Source organism: Notolepis coatsorum (genome assembly GCF_963971535.1).
Source record: "Notolepis coatsorum genome assembly, chromosome: 19".
Classification (NCBI taxonomy): domain Eukaryota; kingdom Metazoa; phylum Chordata; class Actinopteri; order Aulopiformes; family Paralepididae; genus Notolepis; species Notolepis coatsorum.
The window spans coordinates 58,740,263-58,763,925 of record NC_140183.1 but is presented as its reverse complement, the minus strand read 5'-3'; the positions used below and the strand labels follow the sequence as shown (position 1 = coordinate 58,763,925).

General features: G+C 42.4%; 2 protein-coding genes across 2 annotated transcripts in view; both read left to right on the top strand.

Moving 5' to 3' along the window:
• atp8b2 (ATPase phospholipid transporting 8B2) overlaps positions 1–6,892 on the top strand; it is a gene marked incomplete at both ends in the record, with an annotated part of 116,650 nt that extends 109,758 nt beyond the window's left edge. Inside the window, 2 exon segments of the mRNA XM_084336665.1 lie at positions 4,188–4,754; positions 6,794–6,892. Of these exon segments, the coding sequence (XP_084192791.1) occupies positions 4,188–4,754; positions 6,794–6,892 (666 nt within the window).
• A 2,929-nt stretch (positions 6,893–9,821) lies between these two features.
• Positions 9,822–23,663, top strand: part of il6r (interleukin 6 receptor) — a gene marked incomplete at its 3' end in the record, with an annotated part of 43,562 nt that continues 29,720 nt past the window's right edge. The window contains exon 1 of the mRNA XM_084336664.1: positions 9,822–10,075. Within this exon, the coding sequence (XP_084192790.1) occupies positions 9,958–10,075 (118 nt within the window). The 5' untranslated portion in view covers positions 9,822–9,957. The remainder of the gene's footprint in view (positions 10,076–23,663) is intronic.

Sequence of the window (23,663 nt, the reverse complement as noted above, 5' to 3'; positions counted from 1 at the left end):
GGGATCTGGGGTCACGTGGAGTGTGTTATATGAAATAACAATGGCTAACTTGACTGTTTCAGCCAATCAGAATCAATATATTTGCATGCCATTGTATAATCAACTATATCAAATGCTTTAATGTGAGTTTACAGTAATACAGATTAATGTGAGCTTAATACAGTGTTCTGAGAGAAATGCTTTGAGTTGATTATCTACCAATGATTCCAGGGTTTTTGCTAGACAAGATAGTTTGGAGATTGATTGATTGATTGATTGATTGATTGATTGAAAACTGTATTAACAGATTGCAGAATGGGTACAATACAGTACAGCTCAATACACACAATTGTTAAGGGGATGCAGACCAGAGAAAGACTTTCATCTTGTTTACATCAGGGTCCCCCATTTTCAATTAATCATAACATATATGACATACACGACATACAGATAGACAGTACTGCTACATCTATACATTTATGACATACCAGATTTACAAATACAGTACTGTTTGTGATACAAAAAGAGTCTAAAAAAGAGAGTATATACATTTGACGTAGAAACTGTACATTGGAGGAGGTTGGGTAGGTGGGGTGGGGGGGGGAACTGTACATTGGAGGTGGTTGGGTGGGTGGGGGGGGGGTTGGGTAGGCGGGGTGGGGTGGGGGAAACTGTACAACTGTACAAGCAAAACTGTACATTGGAATATCGACGAAACCTTACTTGGTCCCAAGAAGAGGGTCTCGTGTATTATTGGGTTAGGACATTTACTGTACATTGGAGGGGGTTGGGTTAGGACATTTACAGGGGCCAGTTTCGAATTGCAGTCTCCCGTAGGTGCTCTTTGAGAGTGGTTTTGAAAGTGGGTAGTGATTCACATTCCTTTACAGCTTTGGGTAGGGCGTTCCACATTGATGTGGCATAATTGTGAAACGTGTTTAGTCCCTTGTTTTGTGGAGCTCCCTCTGGTGTTGTGGTCGTGGTATTCACTGACCTTTGGGAAGTATTTTGACATGTACATGGGTACCTTAGTCGTGTAGTGTATCTTGTAGACCAGATCTTGGTCGATAATTATTTAGGTCACTTCTATCTCCACCCTTAGTTAATGGAGATACATGAGCTGGTACTAGGAACTATACTTGTTGACAAAAAAGATTAAATATATGTGTTATTTGTAGGGATGTCCGATATTATCGGCCTACCGATATTATCGGCCGATATCGGCATTAAAATGTGATATCGGAAAATATCGGTATCGGTTTTCAAATATTTTTACATTTCTATAACCTTTATTTACCCAGGCAAGCAAGTAAGAACAAATTCTGATTTTATTTATTGTCAAAAGTATGCATAATGTTGTGTTAATTCCACAACAAGAGATATGTAATGTTAAGTAACTGAAATTATTAAAGAAAATTGGGGGGGGGGGGAACCCTGCATATTTCGGTATCGGTTGATATCGGTATCGGAAATTAAGAGTTGGACAATATCGGTATATCGGTATCGGTAAAAAAGCCAATATCGATGATCCCTAGTTATTTGTTCTGTAATTAATCTCCAGTTGACTTCCTGGTATCAATGGATTGCAAATGCTTAAAAAACAACACTAATAGTCGAGAAAGGCTGGAAGGAAAACTGAGAGGCACGCCTCACAATGTGAACATGATCATGATTATTAAGAAGGGGCCCTGTATAATTATTATAAAACAAAAGACCGGCATCAGCTAAATGCTTATTAAAGGCTAAGCAGATCTCTTTCTGTTCCAATTATTAAGCCATCATTCAATTTGACCTGTGTCGGTAAATAAATAGCAGTTTTGTTTTTATAATATGAGGATGTTGAAATATCCTGGTTTTGTGATGTTTATTCTCAAAATTGGTCCTAATCTTTCCAGATAAACATGCCCCTCCCAACACACACATACACACAAACATACAGTACACACACAAATACACATTTACTGTATGTCCCCCCTCTACACACACACATACACAGAAACATACAGTACACACACAAATATACATTTACTGTATGCCCCCCCTCTACACACACACATACACAGAAACATACAGTACACACACAAATATACATTTACTGTATGCCCCCCTACACACACACATACACACAAACATACAGTACACACACAAATACACATTTACTGTCCGTGCTCCTCTGCTTCAGTACAGCATGTTACCGCATGTGTCATTTGTTCCCCAGTAGTCAAATTAGCCTGACCCACTTAGCCAATGATTAACTGTGATAACCTGCGTACTTGTCCTCATGAGTCCATTAGTTCGTCCACGAGCAATCTCTGAAACCCTCGTATTTTTGAATATTCCATTACTATCCTCGGATATCGGAGTAAGTGGAATGTAGATGGAATATTCCAAAATACAATGGCTTTCCGAGATTGGTTCATGAGCAAGAGAGAGAGAGAGTGGACAATGTGTGACTGACGCTGATGTTGCACCAGCAAATATTGACTCACACAGTGTCACAATGGCCCCTCTACACAAACACAGGTTTAAGAAATAGCCTATCTTGCCATTAGCTCCGACATCACTCTCTTCTTACCGTCTCCTGAGTCAGCAAACCAAACCAAATATTCACCTAATCAAACGATAGATGTTTGCCATGAGCTGGAGGTAGACGATTTTGAGTTTAAAAGAGTAATTGAGGTTAGTTTGTGTTTTAAAGAGTGTGAGCAGCATATTTGGGCAAAAGTAAAAGATACAGATACTGGAGTTCCCCTGTGGAACAACCTACAAAAATCTCTCAAACTGGTCACCTTTATGCCTAAGTCAGCATTCAAGCACTCTCTGATGAACATTCTCACTGATTCCTGCAACTGTTTCTCAACCCAGTAACATCCCCAACCCCCTGTCTGTCATGGTGCCCCTCTCACTGCTATATTGCTTGTTGTATATATATATATTGTAATAACATGTATGTCGGAAATGCTTAATCCTGAATTCTTTTTCAGCCCCCCCCCTTCAAGAGGCGTTGTCTCTTGCCAGGTCGTCATTGTAAATAAGAATTTGTTCTTAATTGATTTGCCTGCATGGTTAAATAAAGGTAAAATAAAATAAAAACATGTGGTGTCTCTAGGATGACCACTCGCGGTACTTACTGTAGGTTCAACATGAAACTTCCTTTCAGGCAGATTGTTGCAAAGTTTACATGGCATTTACTCAAGTTTCAAGTTTTGTTTTATTTTTCACATATAAGGTACATGTGCATTACAGTGAAATACTTGGTTCTGCATGAGCCTCCTGAGAGTGTGCTTCATACAGTAAAAAGAAAAAAAGTTAAAAGAATAAAGACCAAACACTATACAAAACTAAAGTACAAAATGCAAACAAAAGAGATTTGTAGTGGGGGCGCGCCAGTAGCACACCACATAGCGCGCTGAGTCGTGAATCGGTCGTCCCGGGTTCGTTTCCCAGTCCCGGCGACCATTTGCCACATGTCTTCCCTACCTCTCCTCTTGTTCTCCCTCTCTCCCTCTATCGGTCCTGCGTGGCCAGAAAAAGCTGAAAATGCTATAAATAAAAGTTTAAAAAAAATAATAAAAGAGATTTGTAGTGCAAATCTTTTAGTAATAAATAGATCAAATATGTTAAGTGTTTAAAGTGAATGTTAAAGGTGAATGTTTAAAGTGTGCGCGTGCATGTGGATGTGTGTGCAATTAATGGATGGGTTAATGTTGGGGGTAGAAGCTCCTTTTGAGTCTCTCTGTGCCGGCCATGAGACTCTGGTAGTGCTTGCCAGACCGCAGCAGTGCAAAGAGGCAGATGTTTGGGTGACTTGACTCTCAGCCTTGGCCTTAATAAATGGTAAATGGTAAATGGCTGCATTTATATAGCACCTTTATCCAAAGCGCTTTACAATTTGTGCCTCACATTTAACCCATTCACTCACACATTCACACACCGACGGCAGAGGCGACCATGCAAGGTGCCAACCTGCTCATCAGGAGCAATTAGGGGTTAAGTGTATTTGCTCAAGGAGACTTCGATACACTGCCCGGGAGGAGCGGGAATCGAATCGGGAACCTCCGGATCACCAGACGACTGCTCTACCTCCCGAGCCACACTGTTGCCCCTAATGCACTCAGTGATGATACTGTGTAACAGTCTACTCTCCTTTTCCCCCACTCCTCTCTCCTCCTCTGTAACCCCCCCTCTCCCGCCTCCCACCTCCCCAGGTGCGCTACACCCAGTTGGTACGGCAGAAGAAGCGGAAGCCGGTCTGCCGCGGCGGCGTGGGAGGGGTGCGAGGCGGCGTGGGGGGCAGCGTGTCGGAGGGTCGCCTCGGGGCCCGCGGGGGCTCCCGGAGGTCGGGCTACGCCTTCGCCCACCAGGAGGGCTTCGGGGAGCTCATCACGTCGGGGAAGAACATGCGGCTCTCCTCTCTGGCCCTGGCCTCCTTCGCCTCCCGACACAGCTCCAGCTGGATCGACACCCTCCGCAAGAAGAAGCACACGACGCACACCCCCCCGCCCAGCGCCTCCGGGGAGTGCAGCCCGGCGCTCAGCTACGTCTCCGGCTCCGTCCCCCCGCCCCCCCTGTCCAACTCGTCCTCCGTCCTGCTGGGCGGGTCGCAGGACGCGCCCGTGGAGGATGGAACACACTCGCCGCCCCCAGCCCTGCAGACCGATCCGGTCCCGTCAACGAGCAGCCCACCGGCGGCAGCTCCGGCACCGGTACCGGCTCTGTCCCAGGCTCCCGGTGACTCGGCCGGAGGCTGGATGCTCAGTCTGGGGACGGTACAGGTGAGATACCGGTAGCAGTTATAATTTCTTATTGATAAACGTATACCTCCCACTTTCTTACTGCCACCCATACATACAGATCAGATCAGATCAGATATTCCTTTATTGATCCCCTTGGGGAAATGTGTGTATTAAAGGAGCTCCCTCCCGTCTTATACGGAGCTACTGAGCAATTTGATCCCCGTAGATGGACCTGGCTGACGCGCCGTTATATTTGTTTGGTCTGATACCAAACCGTCATATTTATTTTGCTTCACTGTGCAAACAGGATATATTGGGCTCCATAAACAGATAAATAATAATGAATACAATAACTAACTTGCCTACAAACATTTCGCCCTGCGGCGTTCAAACAGCCGTAACCTGTGACCTACGACCTGCGGTCAAAAACCATTGCCCTTTCCGGGTCAAACTCCTAACTTCACCTGGTGTACCTGGCGCTTATATAACAGAAGCGCCACCCCATGGTCACATAAATCCATTACACATTTACATCTATTTGGCCCTTACAGTGGGCGTCTTAGCAGTAGGGGGGAGGGGAGGTACATGTATGGGCAGGGTAATAGTAGAAAGACATATATATAGGCAATACAATTGTATCTGAATATAAAAATATGAGGGAGAAAAACAGTGTAAGCAATATAATTAACTCTGAATATGAGAAAGTAAATAGTGTAAACAAAGGTGCAGATGAGGGTCTGTATGCCGGTTATATTATACGTTACAATAAATATAGGCAATAGGAATTAGAATCTGATTATATATTGTGAATAAGAGTAAAAGTAAACAGTATACACAAGGTGCCGTATACACAAGGTACCCTAACTGGCATGATATACGTCATACATTGTCGTCCGTGCAGGTTTTGGTGGTTAAGAGTCAGACACACTTAAGGTGCCATTCCTAGTAGTTCTCGAGTTCTGCAGCCGTTAGTTCTCCGGCTGCTGGTAGCGGTCCCTGCCCACTGCACAAAGGACTGGCAGAGGCGGTTAGTGGAGTGTGAGGAAGGTATGAGTCTGTGGCTGAACGGAGCGGGTGGTAGCTACAGTAAAATGACTGTAGAAATCTATTGCACACATTGAAGGACCTCGGGAAGAACAGCCTGCTCTGTCCCTTCCTATAGAGGTGTACTCCAGGTGTACTCCAAGGAACGTGTAGTGCTTTGCACTATATAGTATTGTATATTAGTACATTGCATAGTATATTGTATATTGTATGGTAACTCAGTTACTTCTATTCTGCATCGAACATTGTACATATGTCTATACTGAACACTGTGACCTCTATTTTTACTTCTATTTTACATGCTATACTATTTTATTTCATACTTATCTTGTCTAGCACAGTCTCTGGAGCGTAACAGTAAGAAGCATTTTGTATAAAAGTATTCTGTACTTCTGTATGACAACTATTAAAGAAACTTGAACTTGTCTCCAGTCCACCATCTCCACCTCATCCCCTCGGATGGTGATGGGAGTTGGGGGGGGGGGGCCTCTTCTTGCCTCTCCGGTATTCCACCACCAGGTCCTTGGTCTTGCTGATGTTGAGTTGCTGATCACCGACTACCTCTGTTGGTGAGGTAGTCCGTGGTCCAGGCCACCAGGCCATGCTCCAGCCGCATCGCTGTGAGCTTCTCCGCTAGCCGCAAATGGCGTTGGCGGCGCTGGAGAAGTGAAAGAACATGATTCTCACTGAGCTGCGCGGCTTCTCCTGGTGCGTGTAGGCTCTGTGGAGCATGTAGATGATGGCGTCCTCCACCCCGATGTTTGCCTGCTATGCAAACTGCAGGGGGTCGAGGGAGTCACGTGCCAGGGGCTTGAGGTGTTGCAGGACCAGCCTCTCAAAGGTCTTAGTGACGTGCAACGTCAGATCGACTAGCCTGCAATCGCTGAGGGTGCCAATGGCCAATAACAGCATTGGTTTAACTTTATACAAAGCAGATAGCCTCCAGTCACATCCTCTTGACGGTCCAGCATGTCTGCGACCCCTTTTCGAGGCTGTGTACACTAACAGATGTAACTCTTCCTTCTGTCCAATAGGAGGCTCTTTTTGGGTGGAGGGGCGTTGCCGCTCGCGCCAGTGGAACCAGCAGCCCAGGCCCACCCCCTGTTGCCAAGGAAACCAGCTTCACTGAGTGAAACACCGACGGATAAATGAAGAGACCCCAACTTGTCCCGCTACTATCCATGTACGGAACGGTTCAAGAATGCTGTGATTTGAATGTTTGGAATACCACTCCCACACACACACATACACACACACACACACACACACACACACACACACACACACAGGAAGTGATGTGTACAGTTGCACCAATACCATGCTTTTCGGAAACAGACATTAAGAACATAAAATACTCATAGGACTTGAAAAAAAAGGAACAAGCTACCGCAATCTCTACTTCTCTCCATTTCCCAACCGAACAAAACAAATGTTTTTTTTATGCAAATGTCTAACGTTCTCACAGGCAGGGCCGGTCATGCTCCCGACAGGCGCTCTGGCCGCTATGAACTACAATTACAATACAAAAAACGACAAAGATGTAACGACAATATACCAGTAGTTTATAGAGTATAGAAATGTTTATGAATGACTGATGTGTGTCATCATAATGTGATTTCTGTATCTTGAGGAACTGTGCAAATGATTATAACTTACAGCTAAATCATGTAAGATTTGAATGTCCCCACCCCCTGAACCTTTACTGTACTAAACATGCCTCGAATAATACTGTAGGTTAGTCTCACTCAAAGGCAAACAAACGTGCACGCACGCACATACACGCATACATAGATACACACACGCATGCACCCACACAAACAGATACACACACAGCCCTTTTCAGACCCCGGTACGAGTTGAATGAGTGTGTGTAGGACATTTAACCAATGATTTGGAGATAATATCTGTAATAGTGTTTGCAGTCAAAGTAATAGACATCCGAGTCTCTGTGTTCATTATAGTTCTCAGTGAGAACGGTATTTTTTCTTACGGAACATGGCAAGACTATCGCAAGACTACCCCCCCCCTCGCCCCCCTACTCCTACCTCTCTCTCTCTTCCCATTTCTATCTGGTGTTCTTTCTTTCTTTTTGTGCATCATATTGATGTGTATCAACGTGGCCCAGAGAGTGAGTTGTAGCTTAGGGAGAAACTCTCAGTTTAAGTCAGGCCTTTTGGTGGTCTTGACAAAAACGGCCAGACCGTATTAATGTTAACGTTACGATTTTATGTCTCACGTTTTAATTATCCGGGGGTGAAAAAGAAAAAAAATTCTAAAAGACAATAAAAATATGTCTGAATCACAACTGCGTGTCAGCGGAAATGTGCTTCTGGACATTTTGGAATTGGGAGAGATCGCTTGTGAAACGCTCTTCTTGTAACCTTGTATTGTGTGAACAGCAGTTCGGACCTGTACAGGTGACCTGCTCTGTAGGCTGGCCGTCCACTACAGTCCAGGAGGGGCGTGAGGATGTTAATGCCTTAACAAAAGCCAAATCATCGATCCGTGCGATACTTCATTTCATCACGTTGCTCTGCTTCCTCCTCCGCATCGCACGCGTCTTGTTTATAACGCCGGCCTTAGCTACGGTTCTGGGGTCAGATAAATGTCAACTTCCTGCTATGGGAGAGATGCGCGCTGGCCTCAGCTCTGTGCCGTAATATAGGACTTCCTCCGACGAAGGATCCGTCCGATTGAGATGGACCAGACCGTTGATGTGGTGGTCTGTGAAAACAACACGGTTGAAATGAATGTTGCTTGATAAAGCTGCTGTCGAATGTGGATGGAATGTTTTGGATAGTGGTCAATAAACATTTAACGTGTCCTCTTTCTCAGGAGGGAAACCTACCCTGTCCATGTCCTATTTTCATGTCCATGTCCAATGATCATGTATGGTATTTTTTATTTGTTTATCATCTGTGTTTTTGTCCTATTTATTCAATGTCCAGCTGTTTAAACGGTTTTATTTAAATTGCCTGTGATCTCGATGCTGTTGGGAATGAGGGAAAACCTCAACGATTCTTTCGAGAATAAATAACGGTTTGAATTGAATGTGCTTTACAAATAGACTACCTTTAAAGGTGCACTATGCAGTTTTGGGCTAGGGGGCATTTGTTTACATTTGCGGAGCCTACAATTAGTTTACAAAACATATTGTTCTCATGTTCTCATGTTCTCAATTTTATGAATTGAAAATGGGGGACCCTGATAATGTAAACAAGAAACGTCTTTCTCTCTGCATCCCATTGAGCCGTACTGTATTGTACCCATTCTGCAATCTGTTAAATAAAGTTTTCATTCATTCATTCATTCATTCATTCATTCATTCATTCATTCATTCATTCATTCATTCATTCATTCATGTCATAAATCAAAACAAAAATAATGTTGAGGCACTGTGAACCAAACATTAGCCTATGATCAGAAATGTTTTGTTTGTAAAAAAAGAAAATTGCGGGCCTTTTAGTTGTTTTCAGTTGCTCTGAAGACAGCTTGTGTTCCGTTACGAAAATACACCCTCAGAATCTTTTCACTTCACTGACTCCTAAAACCACATAGTGTACCTTTAAATGAGATAGTGCAGCACTGTGCAATCTGTGTATATTGCATAACAGACTGTTGTTTCAGTCTCAGAAGTATAGGAAGTATACTGTGGTGTAAACTATCATAAGATCTTATTCTTAACTCATTACTAATCATTGGTTGTGATTTGGAGCGATTTTCTTTGGCAATTGTTTTGGTAAAACAGTTCCCTGCATGGCTACTGTCCTATAAGTAGAATCCTCCATCTGTAAATGTTATTAAACTCAGGGTTAAATTATTAATTTGACCCTTATGCTTTTGGACATGCAGGGTAAAATTTATAGTTATGTCCAAACGTATTCTGAACATTAGGTTATCACAACAACAACAACAACTCTGGCGAGTGTATTCTCGCTATCACGAGTCACGCTCTATGGGATTTCCTCTCTGTGCATAAGAAGAAGACAGTCGATTTCACAATAACTGATCTGTGAACAGGAGCGAGAGGAAAGGGGGAGCGGGTGGCATTTGGTAAAGGGGTCGGGGGCTATACTCGCGGGTGATCGTGTCTACTGACATTTAAATAACGTGCGAATAACAGTTTTTAGTGGTTTGAAAGTTTCACTTTCATGTCGGGACGTCGATAGACGATGTTTAGGCGAAGATTTGGCAAAGGATGATTAATAGCGAATCTCGTGGTTGCGTTAAGATGGTAATTCTTTCCACTTTATTTATATCTGCTCTGTGCGTTGTCCAGGTCCACGGCTTTTTAGAGGGGACCTGTCTTCGGAAAGGTGAGCTCCAAGACCTAGACCTCCTCCTGAAGTCTTTGCTTTGTTTAAGATATTTGCTATTGTTGCTGTCACCGTGATGGCAAAACACAACTCAAGGATTATCATCTGTTTGATTGATTGATTGATTGATTGATTGAATCTGTCATCTGTCACCTGTCATCTGTCTGTGTAAAATAGATTGTTTAGAGAGAAACTCAACCACGGAAAAGTACAAGGCTCGACTACGATACAAGTGAAAAGCTGATTCATGGCAATACACACAGAAAATAGTACAACGATAGAAATAGCTCTACATTACAATACAATTGCTATACAGTATAATAATAACTTTATTTGTGGATGTAATGCATGTAAAGTGACAACAGAAACAATGATAAATAGCACTAGATTATAATACAACAGTCAATTTTATGGTTATATCATGTGCAAAGTAGCAGCAGAAACAATGATAATAACCATAGATCAAAATTATAATAAAGGTGTGTAAAAGTAGCAGCAGAAAGATCACTGTGACTGGAAATCAACTGTTGTGTCGGGCAGATGGGCCTTATTTCCAATACATTTGAAATACATCATTATTGCACTTATTGTAATTGTTTGTATTTCGCAGCTGCCTGTCACAACAATCAGCGTATATGTTCTGCTGTTTTGTAACGGGATAGGTTCCTTCTCAGGCATATTTTTGTATTTATATTATATTGACAAAAAAAAGTCCCTCTTGGACAGCATTCTTTTAGTAGGCTCAGCTATTTGCCTATGATGGCAAAACACAAGGATTGTCACCTGTCAACAAAAGATATGACTCTAGCTCTCCACTGATCGTCCATTGAACTCTTGTAATAGGCTATCTGGGCCAGCTCAATGTTCTAACATGAGACTGGTGAGACTAGGCCATGATAAATAATAATAAAAAAATATATATAAAAAGGTATCATAAGGTATTCAGATCCACAAAACCTGCAATGTGTTGAACAGCACAGTATAAAATAGACATTTAACAGTACACTTTGCTTGACCCGATCTGCTTTTATTTTTCAAATGTAATAAATCTGAAAAGACGCATCAAATGCAAAAACAAACATGTACACTTGACTCAGAATTGTCTAATTTATTGCACACTGTACAGTAGTAGTTTGTTTATAGACACCCAGATTCAGATTCCTTTTTGTCACGTCATTGATTGATTGATTGATTGATTGATTGATTGAAAACTTTATTAACAGATTGCAGAATGGGTACAATACAGTACAGCTCAATACACACAATTGTTAAGGGGATGCAGACCAGAGAAAGACTTTCGTCTTGTTTCCATCAGGGTCCGCCATTTTCAATTCATCAGGACATGACATACATGACATACAGATAGACAGTACTGCTACAGCTATACATTTATGACATACCAGATTTGCAAATACAGTACTGTTTGTGATACAAAAATAGTCCAGAAAAGGGAGTATGTACATTTGACGTAAAAACTGTACATTGGAGGAGGTTGGGTGGGGGGGGGGGGGGGGGGGGGGGTGTATGAGGGGTTGGGGGGGGGGGGGGGGGGGGACATTGTACAACTGTACAAGCAAAACTGTACATTGGAATATTGACAACCATACTAGGTAATTTACTGTACATTGGAGGGGGTTGGGGGGGGGACACTGTACAAACAAGCAAAACTGTACATTGGAATATTGACAAAACCATACTAGGTAAATTACTGTACATTGGAGGGGGTTGGGTTAGGACATTTACAGGGACCAGTTTCGAATTGCAGTCTCCCGTAGGTGTTCTTTGAGAGTGGTTTTGAAAGTGGGTAGTGATTCACATTCCTTTACAGCTTTAGGTAGGGCGTTCCACATTGATGTGGCATAATTGCAAAACGTGTTTAGTCCCTTGTTTGAGCCGAATCTGGGTTTAACATGATTTGTGGAGCTCCCTCTGGTGTTGTGATTGTGGTATTCACTGATCTTTGGGAAGTATTTTGACAAGTATTCAGTACCTTACAGCAAAAAAAATAGTGAAATTCACTTCGTTGTGGTTCCTCGACCATCCGATATAACATAAATAAAATAAAATAAAAATAGCATAGAATAAAATAAGATAAAATAACAGCAAGACGACTATACAGTTCTAAAAAGTGTGCAGTGCAGATAACAGGATGTAGATATTATACAATATAACATTTAAATAACAAAATAGCTATGTACAGTCCCAAGAATTTTTGTTATGTGACGTGCAATGAGCAATGTGCAATAATTAGCAGTGGGTAAAAATGCAATGTGCAATACAGTTTAGCAGCAGCAACAGTGTTTCAAGTGTAGTCTGTGGGGGGGGGCAGAGGAGGGGGGGCTGTCAATGGGCTCTGTTGATGAGTCTGATGGCTTTGGGGGGGGGGATTGTTCTTCTACTGTTGGTTCTGGCTGTGTGACTGTGGTAGTGCTTTCCAGATTGCATCAGCTGGAACAGTCCATGATTGGGGTGATTAAAGTCCTTGATGATTTTCCGGGCTTTTTTAATGCACCGGCTCTCATAAATATCCTGGATGGAGGGAAGCTCACATCCATAGATCTTTTGTGCTGTCCTCACAACTCTGCTCAGCGCTCTGAGGTTGAGGTCGGTGCAGCTCCCCCTCCAGGAGGTGATGCACCCCGTCAGGACGCTCTCTGTTGTTAGACATAGCTCTGTTCATTTAGTCATAGGCCCTAAAACGGAGGAAAATGAGGAGCCTGACATCTGGGAGGAATGGTGGTGTTGACAGCAGACGACAGGGACCGCGGTGGTCGCTAAGCTTACTAGTAGATGACCTTAGATAGACATAGCTGCTGAAACTTGACAAGTTCTACTAAAGCGAAATAACCCTTTAAATCTTATACCAGCAGAGATGTGCTTGTCGTTTTTTCAGGAAATATCTTTCTAAATATCTAGTCAGCATGGGAAAAAGTATGCAAATTGATTAAGCCCAAATGGACCGATTAATTTACTAATGGACTATGAGGGGACAGTCCTAAAGCGAAGTATTCTTAATGTGTGTGTCGTCAGGTTACATTTAGAAATGCATACATAACAGTTTGGGGGATGGTGGTTACCAACCATGCAAAGCTGATAATAAAGTACCAAGGTTGAGTCCAAGCAGACAGCTCAACATGACTGAGACAACATCAACATGTAGGCCTAATGTTTGACCAGTGTGTGTGTGTGCGTACATGCATGCATGCCGTGTGTGTGTGCAGAAGCATCATGCCAACTCGTAGCTATGAGAAAAATTTATCTTAAATTATTAATAATTCTTATGGGATTTTTTTTAGACATTTTGGTTTCCTTAAACATATACATGAATGAAAAAAAATTATAATAATAATAATAATAAATAAATAAAATAAAAAATATCTTTTATATATATATATATATATATATATATATATATATATATATATTTTTTTTTAGTAATACACGATCACTCGAGTATAGCATGCGATCAATCGATTCTTCTTAAAATGCCCATCCCTAATGCCAATTCAAACAGGGGGGTGTATGGATTTTTTATGTTTTTATAAAACTTTATTGAATTACTGTAATTTTATATAATATGCACAGTTATGATCATTTTATATTATGAGTAAAACGTACTCTTCTAATGATGTCATAAAGATAATATATTCCTTTATTGATTGAAATTCAGGAATCATAGCACCATGGGGGAGGAGGGGGAGGTACAGATATGGGCAGGGTAATAGTAGAAGACATAAATACAGGCAATACAATTATACTAGTACGGTAGAAAAGTTAAAAAAAATAGGCAGTGTAAACAAAATAAAAATAAACCACGGCTTCTCAAACCCTGGAACTGCAGTTTGTGTGTGCTGTGCACCTGTCATCAGTTTATGTGATAAGTTCACTCTGGTCCCTCTGGTCCAATGCACCCAGTGCGCTCTCTGCGTTCCGTGCGCTGGTGGGATCAACTCGGCACTGATTCTGATGAGCTGTCGCTGTGTGAGTCCGTCAGTACCAACACCGCCGTCCGTCATTGCTGAAATACTCGAGGAAATATGTCAAAAAAAGATCTTTCATATGGTTTTGTGGGAGCTTTGTGAAATAATGAGGAATGCAGCTTGACAGATTTGTTTATTTGTTTATTATATGGATCTCCATTAGTCCACCCATGGGTGAAATACTACTCTTCATGGGGTCCAAACACATACAATATAATAAGGAACCTATAATCATGAACCTATAATATAATTCATATTATATTATATATATTATATTACACATATAATATAATAAGATGAACCTCAGTTCCTCTGCCTGGCAATCACACCAAGTCATTGTGCTTCAATACACTGCCCCAAGAAAGTGTCTCTAAAACACAGAGGGTTTACAACAGACTTTTATACACTTCAAGTCAGTGGATATTATCCAATCTCGTTAAAGATAGGGCCACGCTTGTGAGCGAGTGTTTGCTAGGCATTTCAGTCTCATCTAGTTTGGTACACACTTCTTTATCCGAAAGCAAGCACCTTATCTCACACATGCAGACTTATTTACAGAGCATTCTAACCTTGTGAAAAAGACGGAGCATGACTCAGCAATTTCTAACTGCTATAGGCCTAATACAACACTTCCCATATTCTTATAAGTGCATTCATTTATAAATGCATGCGTATATAAATATTGTGCATAAATACATAACACAGTGTTGCTGAAGAGGTTAGTAGTACGATATAAACATGTTCACAGGTGTGTTAGGTGAATGTGTACATTGTAACAAGCTTGATAATAATAAACAAACCTGTTCAGCTATAAAGAATGAGAGTACTGGAACAGTGTTAAATTCAAAGTGTTGTATTAACCAAAAGAGGATCAAAATAAATGGGGCACCCCATAGCAACGATATGGTACAACAAAAATCATCTCAAACCAATAAGAACGGTCCTGTCAGCTTTACAGTCCATTAGCCCCAACATAAATGTTACCATGTATAATGTACCGTTTATAATGTTACCCTGTATGTTTACCATGTACAATGTTACCATATATAATGTACCTTGTATAATGTTACCATGTATGTTACCATGTATGTTTACCATGTACAATGTTACCATGTATAATGTACCGTGTATAATGTTACCATGTATAATGTACCGTGTATAATGTTACCATGTGTGTTACCATGTATGTTTACCATGTACAATGTTACCATATATAATGTACCGTGTATAATGTTACCATGTGTGTTACCATGTATGTTTACCATGTACAATGTTACCATATATAATGTACCGTGTATAATGTTACCATGTGTGTTACCATGTATGTTTACCATGTACAATGTTACCATGTATAATGTACCGTGTATAATGTTACCATGTATAATGTTACCATGTCTAATGTTACCATGTATAATGTACCATGTCTAATGTAACCATGTATAATGTTACCATGTCTAATGTTACCATGTATAATGTACCATGTCTAATGTAACCATGTATAATGTTCATGTCTAATGTAACCATGTATAATGTTCAGGCCTACCAGACCATGCAGCCTGCATGGTAATTAGTAGTGTCCAATAACACTCAAACCTTTGAGTGTCCAAAAGGTGATAAGTCCTGGGTTGATCCACATCTTAGAAAAGGAAAGGCAAAAGAAGTAATCCACTGGGAAGCACCACTGCAGCTGACCTGTCCTTGGTTACTGAAGAATCTTTTAGGAGGCCTGGCAAAATCCCTCCTTCCTCTCACAATAGCAGTAGCAAACAAAACTCCATGAGGCCATGATTCCAATCCAAGATGGCCCCCCTGATGGTTGGGACCGCCCCTAACCACACCCATACCTGGAATCTTAAAGGTCAAGTGACCCAAATATGCTGACATTGGCACATCCTAACATACTGGGCCCACACTTCATTTATCAACACATTGACATCTTCTTCATAAAGTAACGCATGTTACAACATGTGTTCAGGAAAGTATTGGTATTATGGGTACTACGACTATGCTTGCACCTCATGGTACCAAAGCACCTCAAAGGCGCTAAAAACAAAATTACAAACATCTCAAAACAAACTGGTCAGACTACTGCTTGACCTTACTCCTAGAACCCACCTCACCCCTGCCCACTTTGACAACCTAGGATGGCTTAGAGTAGACGACAGAGTACAGCAACTTGCAATGGGCCTGGTCTACAAGATACACTACACGACCAAGGTACCCATGTACATGACAAAATACTTCCCAAAGGTCAGTGAATACCACGATCACAACACCAGAGGGAGCTCCACAAATCATGTTAAACCCAGATTCGGCTCAAACAAGGGACTAAACACGTTTCGCAATTATGCCACATCAATGTGGAACGCCCTACCCAAAGCTGTAAAGGAATGTGAATCACTACCCACTTTCAAAAACACTCTCAAAAAACACCTAAGGGAGACTGCAACTCGAAACTGGCCCCTGTAAATGTCCGAACACAACCCCCTCCAATGTACAGTAAATTACCAAGTATGGTCTTGTCAATAATCCAATGTACAGTGTTGTTTGTACAGTTGTACAGTGTCCCCCACCCACCCCTCCTACCCCCCCCCCCCACTCCTACCCCCCCCCCCCCCCACTCCTACCCAACCCCCCCCCCCCCCCCCCCCACCCAACCACCTCCAATGTACAGTCCCCCCCACCCCCACCTACCCAATCCAATGTACAGTTTCTACGCCTAATGTATATACTCTTTTTTTTCTGGACTCTTTTTGTATCACAAACAGTACTGTAATTGCAAATCTGGTATGTCATAAATGTATAGATGTAGCAGTACTGTCTATCTGTATGTCATATATGTTACGATGAATTGAAAATGGGGGACCCTGATGTAAACAAGACGAAAGTCTTTCTCTGGTCTGCATCCCCTTAACAATTGTATGTATTGAGCCGTACTGCACTGTACCCATTCTGCAATCTGTTAATAAAGTTTTCATTCATTCATTCATTCATTCATTCATTCATTCATTCATTCATGGTATATGTCTGTGTTTTGTGGAGTAATGAAGTTAGAGGGGAACTATCTTATAAATGGCTTTTTCCAGTGGTTTGCATTGTTTTATAGCAATGTGGGGTTGTACCAACACTGACTAGATGTGAAATCTCTAGCTAGTCCCGTTTCTTCAGTTCAGCTCAGACAAGAACCTCCCCCACTGAACCAAGCCATTCAGAATTGACTCGCTCCCTGACGTAAGTAGGTGCTGCTGATCTGCATATCTCAGCCCCCTCTGTGGTTGTAGCCACCGCCCCCACAATCAACCATTATTTAGTGCAGACCGCAAGGAAGTGCAGTGAGTTAGCCTAACGTAAAAAGTATGAGGAAAATGGGCAGGACATGTGCTGTTCCTGGCTGCCAAGCTGCTAATACGTCTTTGCACACTTTTCCTGATGATGCCGTGCTTCGCCAGCAATGGGCCAAGTTCGTTTTTGGAGACCCTCCAACTGCTGTCCCAACTTCTCATACTCGGGTGTGTACCGCACATTTTTGCAACGATGACGTTGAGAATCAAGCACTTTATAATGCTGGGGTGGTTTCCAGGCTGTTTCTAAAGAAAGGAGCTGTACCAAGTCTTCGGGACGCGACAGAAACGATCGAATCAGTAAGTACATATGTCGTAATTAGTCAGCTAACTAACTAATTGTTGCTAGCTTAGCTAATGCTATCTTAGCTCTGTTTATTGCGCCAAGAAAATCTAACGTTAGTACAAGCACTGTGTGTGTGTGTGTGTGTGTTAGACGGAGTGAGAGAGCTGTGTTTATGCGCAAGAAAAACCTTATTCCTGTCATTTGTTTTCTCTATACCCAAAATCGTATGGCATGGGGACCTGCTTGGTGTCTATATAGACCTGCTTGTGTGTATTGTGAATGAATGTTCCTTGTGTGTGTGCTACTATTTTACTGTAGCGGTTTTGCTGTTTCCTCCGTGCTAGCGTATAAGACGTGCATGCAATATAATGCTATGCTACTCTTTTCGTTGGGCATGCTACCTAATTTACCCAAAGAAACTAACGTTATAGCTCGTTATCGAGTCCTAAATTACTACTAACTAACGTTACTGTTGTTAGACAGTATACACTTAGTTACCAGCTGTGGAATATCGATCTCTTCTTCCTCCTCGTAGTCGGGGTCACTCTCCGGATCGAAAATGTATGGTTGAGCCACATTGTTTGTGTATTAGGTTCACTTTGACGTTAGTTTGGCCATAGAGTAATATGGGCGGAGCTATTTGCTATAGTGCAGGTGGATGACTGTCACTCAAAGCGCATTGCGAGTATGGGCGGAGCCCAGCCAAAAACAGCTTGGAATCTGAAAGTGCAGAAACTGCTGCTCTACACAGTACTTGATTAGAAATACAAAACAATGAATTTTCTGGAAGAAAAAAAAACTTACAGATGTGTTCCATAGACTCACAGGAATTGGGTTAAATTGCCCAAATGGTGAAAGAAATGGTAAGATAGTTCACCTTTAATGTGATGGTCATTGCAGTCGAGGCAGAGAGGACCCAGGAAGTGAACTTGGAGAAAGTTAGGGATTCCTTTTGGAGTCTTGCAGAAAGTGTGATGAATCACGGTTTATGTGGGTTTTATTTTATTTTATTTTAGTGTGCTTTGGATGTATTTTGGGTTTTCTCTGGTGAGCTGTCAATGACCAGACACCAGGTTTTTTTTGTTTTTTCTGGTGAGCTGTCAATCACCAGACACCAGTTAATTGCCATGCGGCATGGCAGATGTGTGGGCTTGATTGTCACCTGATTGGTGTCAGGTGTGCAGTGCCTTTAAGTAGGCTTAGTTGTGTTCGGATGCTTGTTAAGTTCAGTGGTGATGATGGATCTTTCAAGGAGGCTGAGCAGTTTGGAAAATAGGACTGCTCAGTCTGAGCTTTTATTGGTAGTGGAGCAGACACTGCTATGGGATGTCAGCACAGTCTCATCTGCATACATGCTACTTATGCTATTATTATTGGCAGGTTCCCTTCATCCCTTCATATTATATTTATGTTCTATAAATTAATTTGCATTGTGGATATCAGAGATGTATATGTCTTTGGTCTCAAGTCTTTGGTCACAAGTCCAAGTCAAGTCTCAAGTCTTTGGTCACAAGTCCAAGTCAAGTCTCAAGTCTTTGGTCACAAGTCCAAGTCAAGTCTCAAGTCTTTGGTCTCAAGTCTTTGGTCACAAGTCTAAGTCAAGTCTCAAGTCTTTGGTCACAAGTCTTTGGTCACAAGTCCAAGTCAAGTCTCAAGTCTTTGGTCACAAGTCCAAGTCAAGTCTTTGGTCACAAGTCCAAGTCAAGTCTCAAGTATTTGGTCACAAGTCCAAGTCAAGTCTCAAGTCTTTGGTCACAAGTCCAAGTCTCAAGTCTTTGGTCACAAGTCCAAGTCAAGTCTCAAGTATTTGGTCACAAGGCCAAGTCAAGTCTTTGGTCACAAGTCCAAGTCAAGTATCAAGTATTTGGTCACAAGTCCAAGTCTCAAGTCTTTGGTCACAAGTCCAAGTCAAGTCTCAAGTATTTGGTCACGAGTCCAAGTCAAGTCTCAAGTATTTGGTCACAAGTCCAAGTCAAGTCTCAAGTATTTGGTCACAAGTCCAAGTCAAGTATTTGGTCACAAGTCCAAGTCAAGTCTCAAGTATTTGGTCACAAGTCCAAGTCAAGTCTCAAGTATTTGGTCACAAGTCCAAGTCAAGTCTCAAGTATTTGGTCACACGTCCAAGTCTCAAGTCTTTGGTCACAAGTCCAAGTCAAGTCTCAAGTATTTGGTCACAAGTCCAAGTCAAGTCTCAAGTATTTGGTCACAAGTCCAAGTCAAGTCTCAAGTATTTGGTCACAAGTCCAAGTCAAGTCTCAAGTATTTGGTCACAAGGCCAAGTCAAGTCTCAAGTATTTGGTCACAAGTCCAAGTCAAGTTTCAAGTATTTGGTCACAAGGCCAAGTCAAGTCTCAAGTATTTGGTCACAAGGCCAAGTCAAGTCTTTGGTCACACGTCCAAGTCAAGTCTCAAGTATTTGGTCACAAGTCCAAGTCAAGTCTTTGGTCACACGTCCAAGTCAAGTCTCAAGTCTTTGGTCACAAGTCTTTGGTCACAAGTCTTTGGTCTTTGGTCACAAGTCCAAGTCAAGTCTTGTGTCTTTCTCAGCAGCCGCCAAGCCCTCAGCACCGACAGGTAGAAATCCGAGACCCCCACAGTGTTCAACTCCTCCAGCTCCATCAGGAACAACTGCAGGTCCAGCCCTAAACCACCAGCCTTCCGCAGCAGTGCACATGCTGGCCTCCTCCAGCATACTATATTGCAACTTCTGTGCTGCCTGGAGTCTGAAAGCATTCATCCTGCTCTCTAAGTCAATAAGGCCTTGTCCTCCTTCCTGAACCGGCAAATAAAGGACTGCGGCCCTCAGCCAGTGATGTCCGGACCAGAAAAAAATCCACCAGCTTCCTCTGGATGTCTGCCAGGAAGCTTCTGGGGGGGTTAAGAACAGCCAGCCGATGCCACAGGGATGAAGCCACCAGGTTGTTGACTATAAGCACCCTCCCTCTGTAGGATATCTGCGATAGCAGCCACTTCCACCTCGACAACCTAGCCACCATTGTTTGTGCTACGCCCTCCCAGTTTTTGCTAACCCACCCCTCTGAACCCAGATATACCCCTAAAAGCTTGAGGCCATTCTCACCCCACTGTAGTGTAGCTCCCCTGGTAACTGTGGTAATGTCAGGCCCCTCCATGCCCCACACTGCAGTGCCTCGCTCTTACCCCAGTTCACCCTCGCTGAAGCTGCTCTCGCATACACCTCGAGGCTATTCTCTACGGCTCTTACATCATCTCCATCCCTGACAAAGATGGTCAAGTCTTCCGCGTAGGCAGACAGACATATTGGCCTGTCAATCCCCAACTCAGGTGAACACACACCCTTCAACCTCTTCCTCAACAAACACAGAAAAGGCTCTATGGCCAAAGTGTAAAGCTGACCTGACAGTGGGCAGCCCTGGCGGATCCCCCTCCCCACCTGGACTGGCCTGCTCAGGCCCCCACCCACTTTTATCAGACAGGAGGCCCCATTGTATAACATTTTTACAATTGACATAAAACTCTCCCCAAACCCAAACCCGGCAAGAATTACAAATACAAATACCCATGGTCCACCCTGTCAAACGCCTTCTCTTGATCAAGAGAGATGACTCCAAAGTTCATGTTTTGTTGCCTTGACAGGTCCAACATGTCCCTCATTAAAAACAAATTGTCTGTCATTGAATGCCCAGGCACACCATATGACTGGTCCTGGTGCACCACAGACTCAAGGTGCCTGTTTAGCCTATTGGCCAGGCACTTTGCAACCAACTTGTAATCCGCTGAAAGAATCGCCACAGGTCTCCAGTTCCTGAGCTCACTGAGGTCCCCCTTCTTCGGCAGGAGAGCCAGAACTGCCTGCTGGCAGCTCAACGGCAGCTCCCCCGTGTCTATACTTTCCGTAGCCGCATTTCTGGCAGACGTTTCTGGTCATGTGACATGTGCGCCCAATAGCGTTACGAGCTGTGTCTTTGCCCATTTCCACGTCAAACAGCCTGCAAACTACCTGCCGTTCTATCGCCATGCTCTAAGACAAACTCTAATCTTAACCAACTTCGAAAGAGTGCCTAAGCTTAACCGTCGAAAGAACTTGCCTAACCTTAACCAACTTCGAAGATTGCCTAAGCTTAACAAGTGTAGAAACTGAAGTCGGCCAATCAGAGAGCGTCTGCCAGAAATGCGGCTACGGAAAGTATAGACGCAGCTCCCCCACCTCAATGCATTCGCGCATGACACGAAAAAGATCCTGTCCAATAGTGTCCCAGAATCCTTTATAAAAGTCCACAGGCAGACCAGAGAGAGAGAGAGAGAGAGAGAGAGAGGTAAAGTGCCAGAAAACACAGGAAAACACCCAAAAAAAGTTTTGGCACAAACACACCTTTTGTACCCCTCCATGGAGGTTGTTACAACCAAGCATAAATTACTTGCCCCAAGGCCTCAATAGTCATAGGAAACATGGCTCGTTTTCCCGGTAGGCCTTGGTTGCAAAATGGTGGACAACAAGGAAGTCGGACACATTTTACCAAAAATAACAATATTTATTTAACAGCTATTCTAAATAACAAAAAGGTGGAGAGCTGGGTGCTCCAGCCTCCATGGTTCAGGATATACTCAAAAGCACATGGACAAAAATATAGCAAAGAGCAAATGGGCAACAATAGAACAAAGATAGTGAGAGCACTGGTGAGAGCACTTCTGGTGAGAGACTGTGGTGAGACAACACATGGCAGTGACGCGCTCATTTATCAACGTGGTGTACGCACAGATATGTGCGTAACCCATGCGTACGATCATTTCTAAGCAAAGTGTGGGATTTATCAATTTGAACTTGTGCTTGACTTTGTGCGTATATTTATGCACAGGTCGGACCATGCGTAGCTGGCGCCCGTTGGTAGAATATATTATTACAACAAGGAAATAAGCTTCTGTGCATTAGTTTCAACACTGGCATGTTCTGTATGAACCGTAATTCATTATAGTTCATTGTAAAATAGCAACAGTAGTGTAATTATGGTCAGACCGCAGAAACACGGGAATGTTTTGATTATATTTTAAAGGCTTTACGTTAAACGAAACAAGTGGAATTTCGAAGCTGTAAGCAGAATACAAGTCATATGAACACTCATGATATAGTGTTCTTCCCCCTTCCTACTGTATAAGAAAGAATAAAAAACGCATTGCAATGAGACCAGGGTGTATGTGTATTACATAACCCTTGCAATAATGTGTCTTAAATGAATGAAAAGCATACATGCTCTGGACACAGAGCATATATCGTGTGGGTGATATGACTTGTATTATGCTTACAGAATTCCACGTATTTAGTTTTACAATGTCAAAGCCTTTTAATATAAATCAAAACGTTCCTGTATTTCTGCAATCTATGCGCAAAAATAAGGAGTTGAGGTAGATACACACTCAGAACGTATTACATGCTGGTATGCTGATAGAGTAAACTATTATATGAATATGAATACACTGGTCCGTCGCATACACTGGTATGCGCAAGTTACTGTTGCATAATGTAGGCTATGGCTGCTATTATATGTAATTCATATAGGCTACCTAATAGTATATGATTTTTAGAGGCATCTATTTTGTTGTCGGTATTAGGCTAATACTTAACAATTGTGTGTATTGAGCCGTACTGTATTGTACCCATTCTGCAATCTGTTAAATAAAGTTTTCATTCATTCAAAATAGATGCCTCTAAAAATCATATTATAGCCAATCGAACACAATAAAGGCATTCATATTACAGCACGGTTATAATGACACACACATGATGAATTGAAAATGGGGGACCCTGATGTAAACAAGACGAAAGTCTTTCTCTGGTCTGCATCCCCTTAACAATTGTATGTATTGAGCTGTACTGAACCCATTCTGCAATCTGTTAATAAACTTTTCAATCAATCAATCAAACCACCAACGCCAAACAGTGGTCAACGAACGGTCTTTATTAGTATTTTGAGCTGTCCAGGCAGAATTGCAGCAATGGTCTTAGG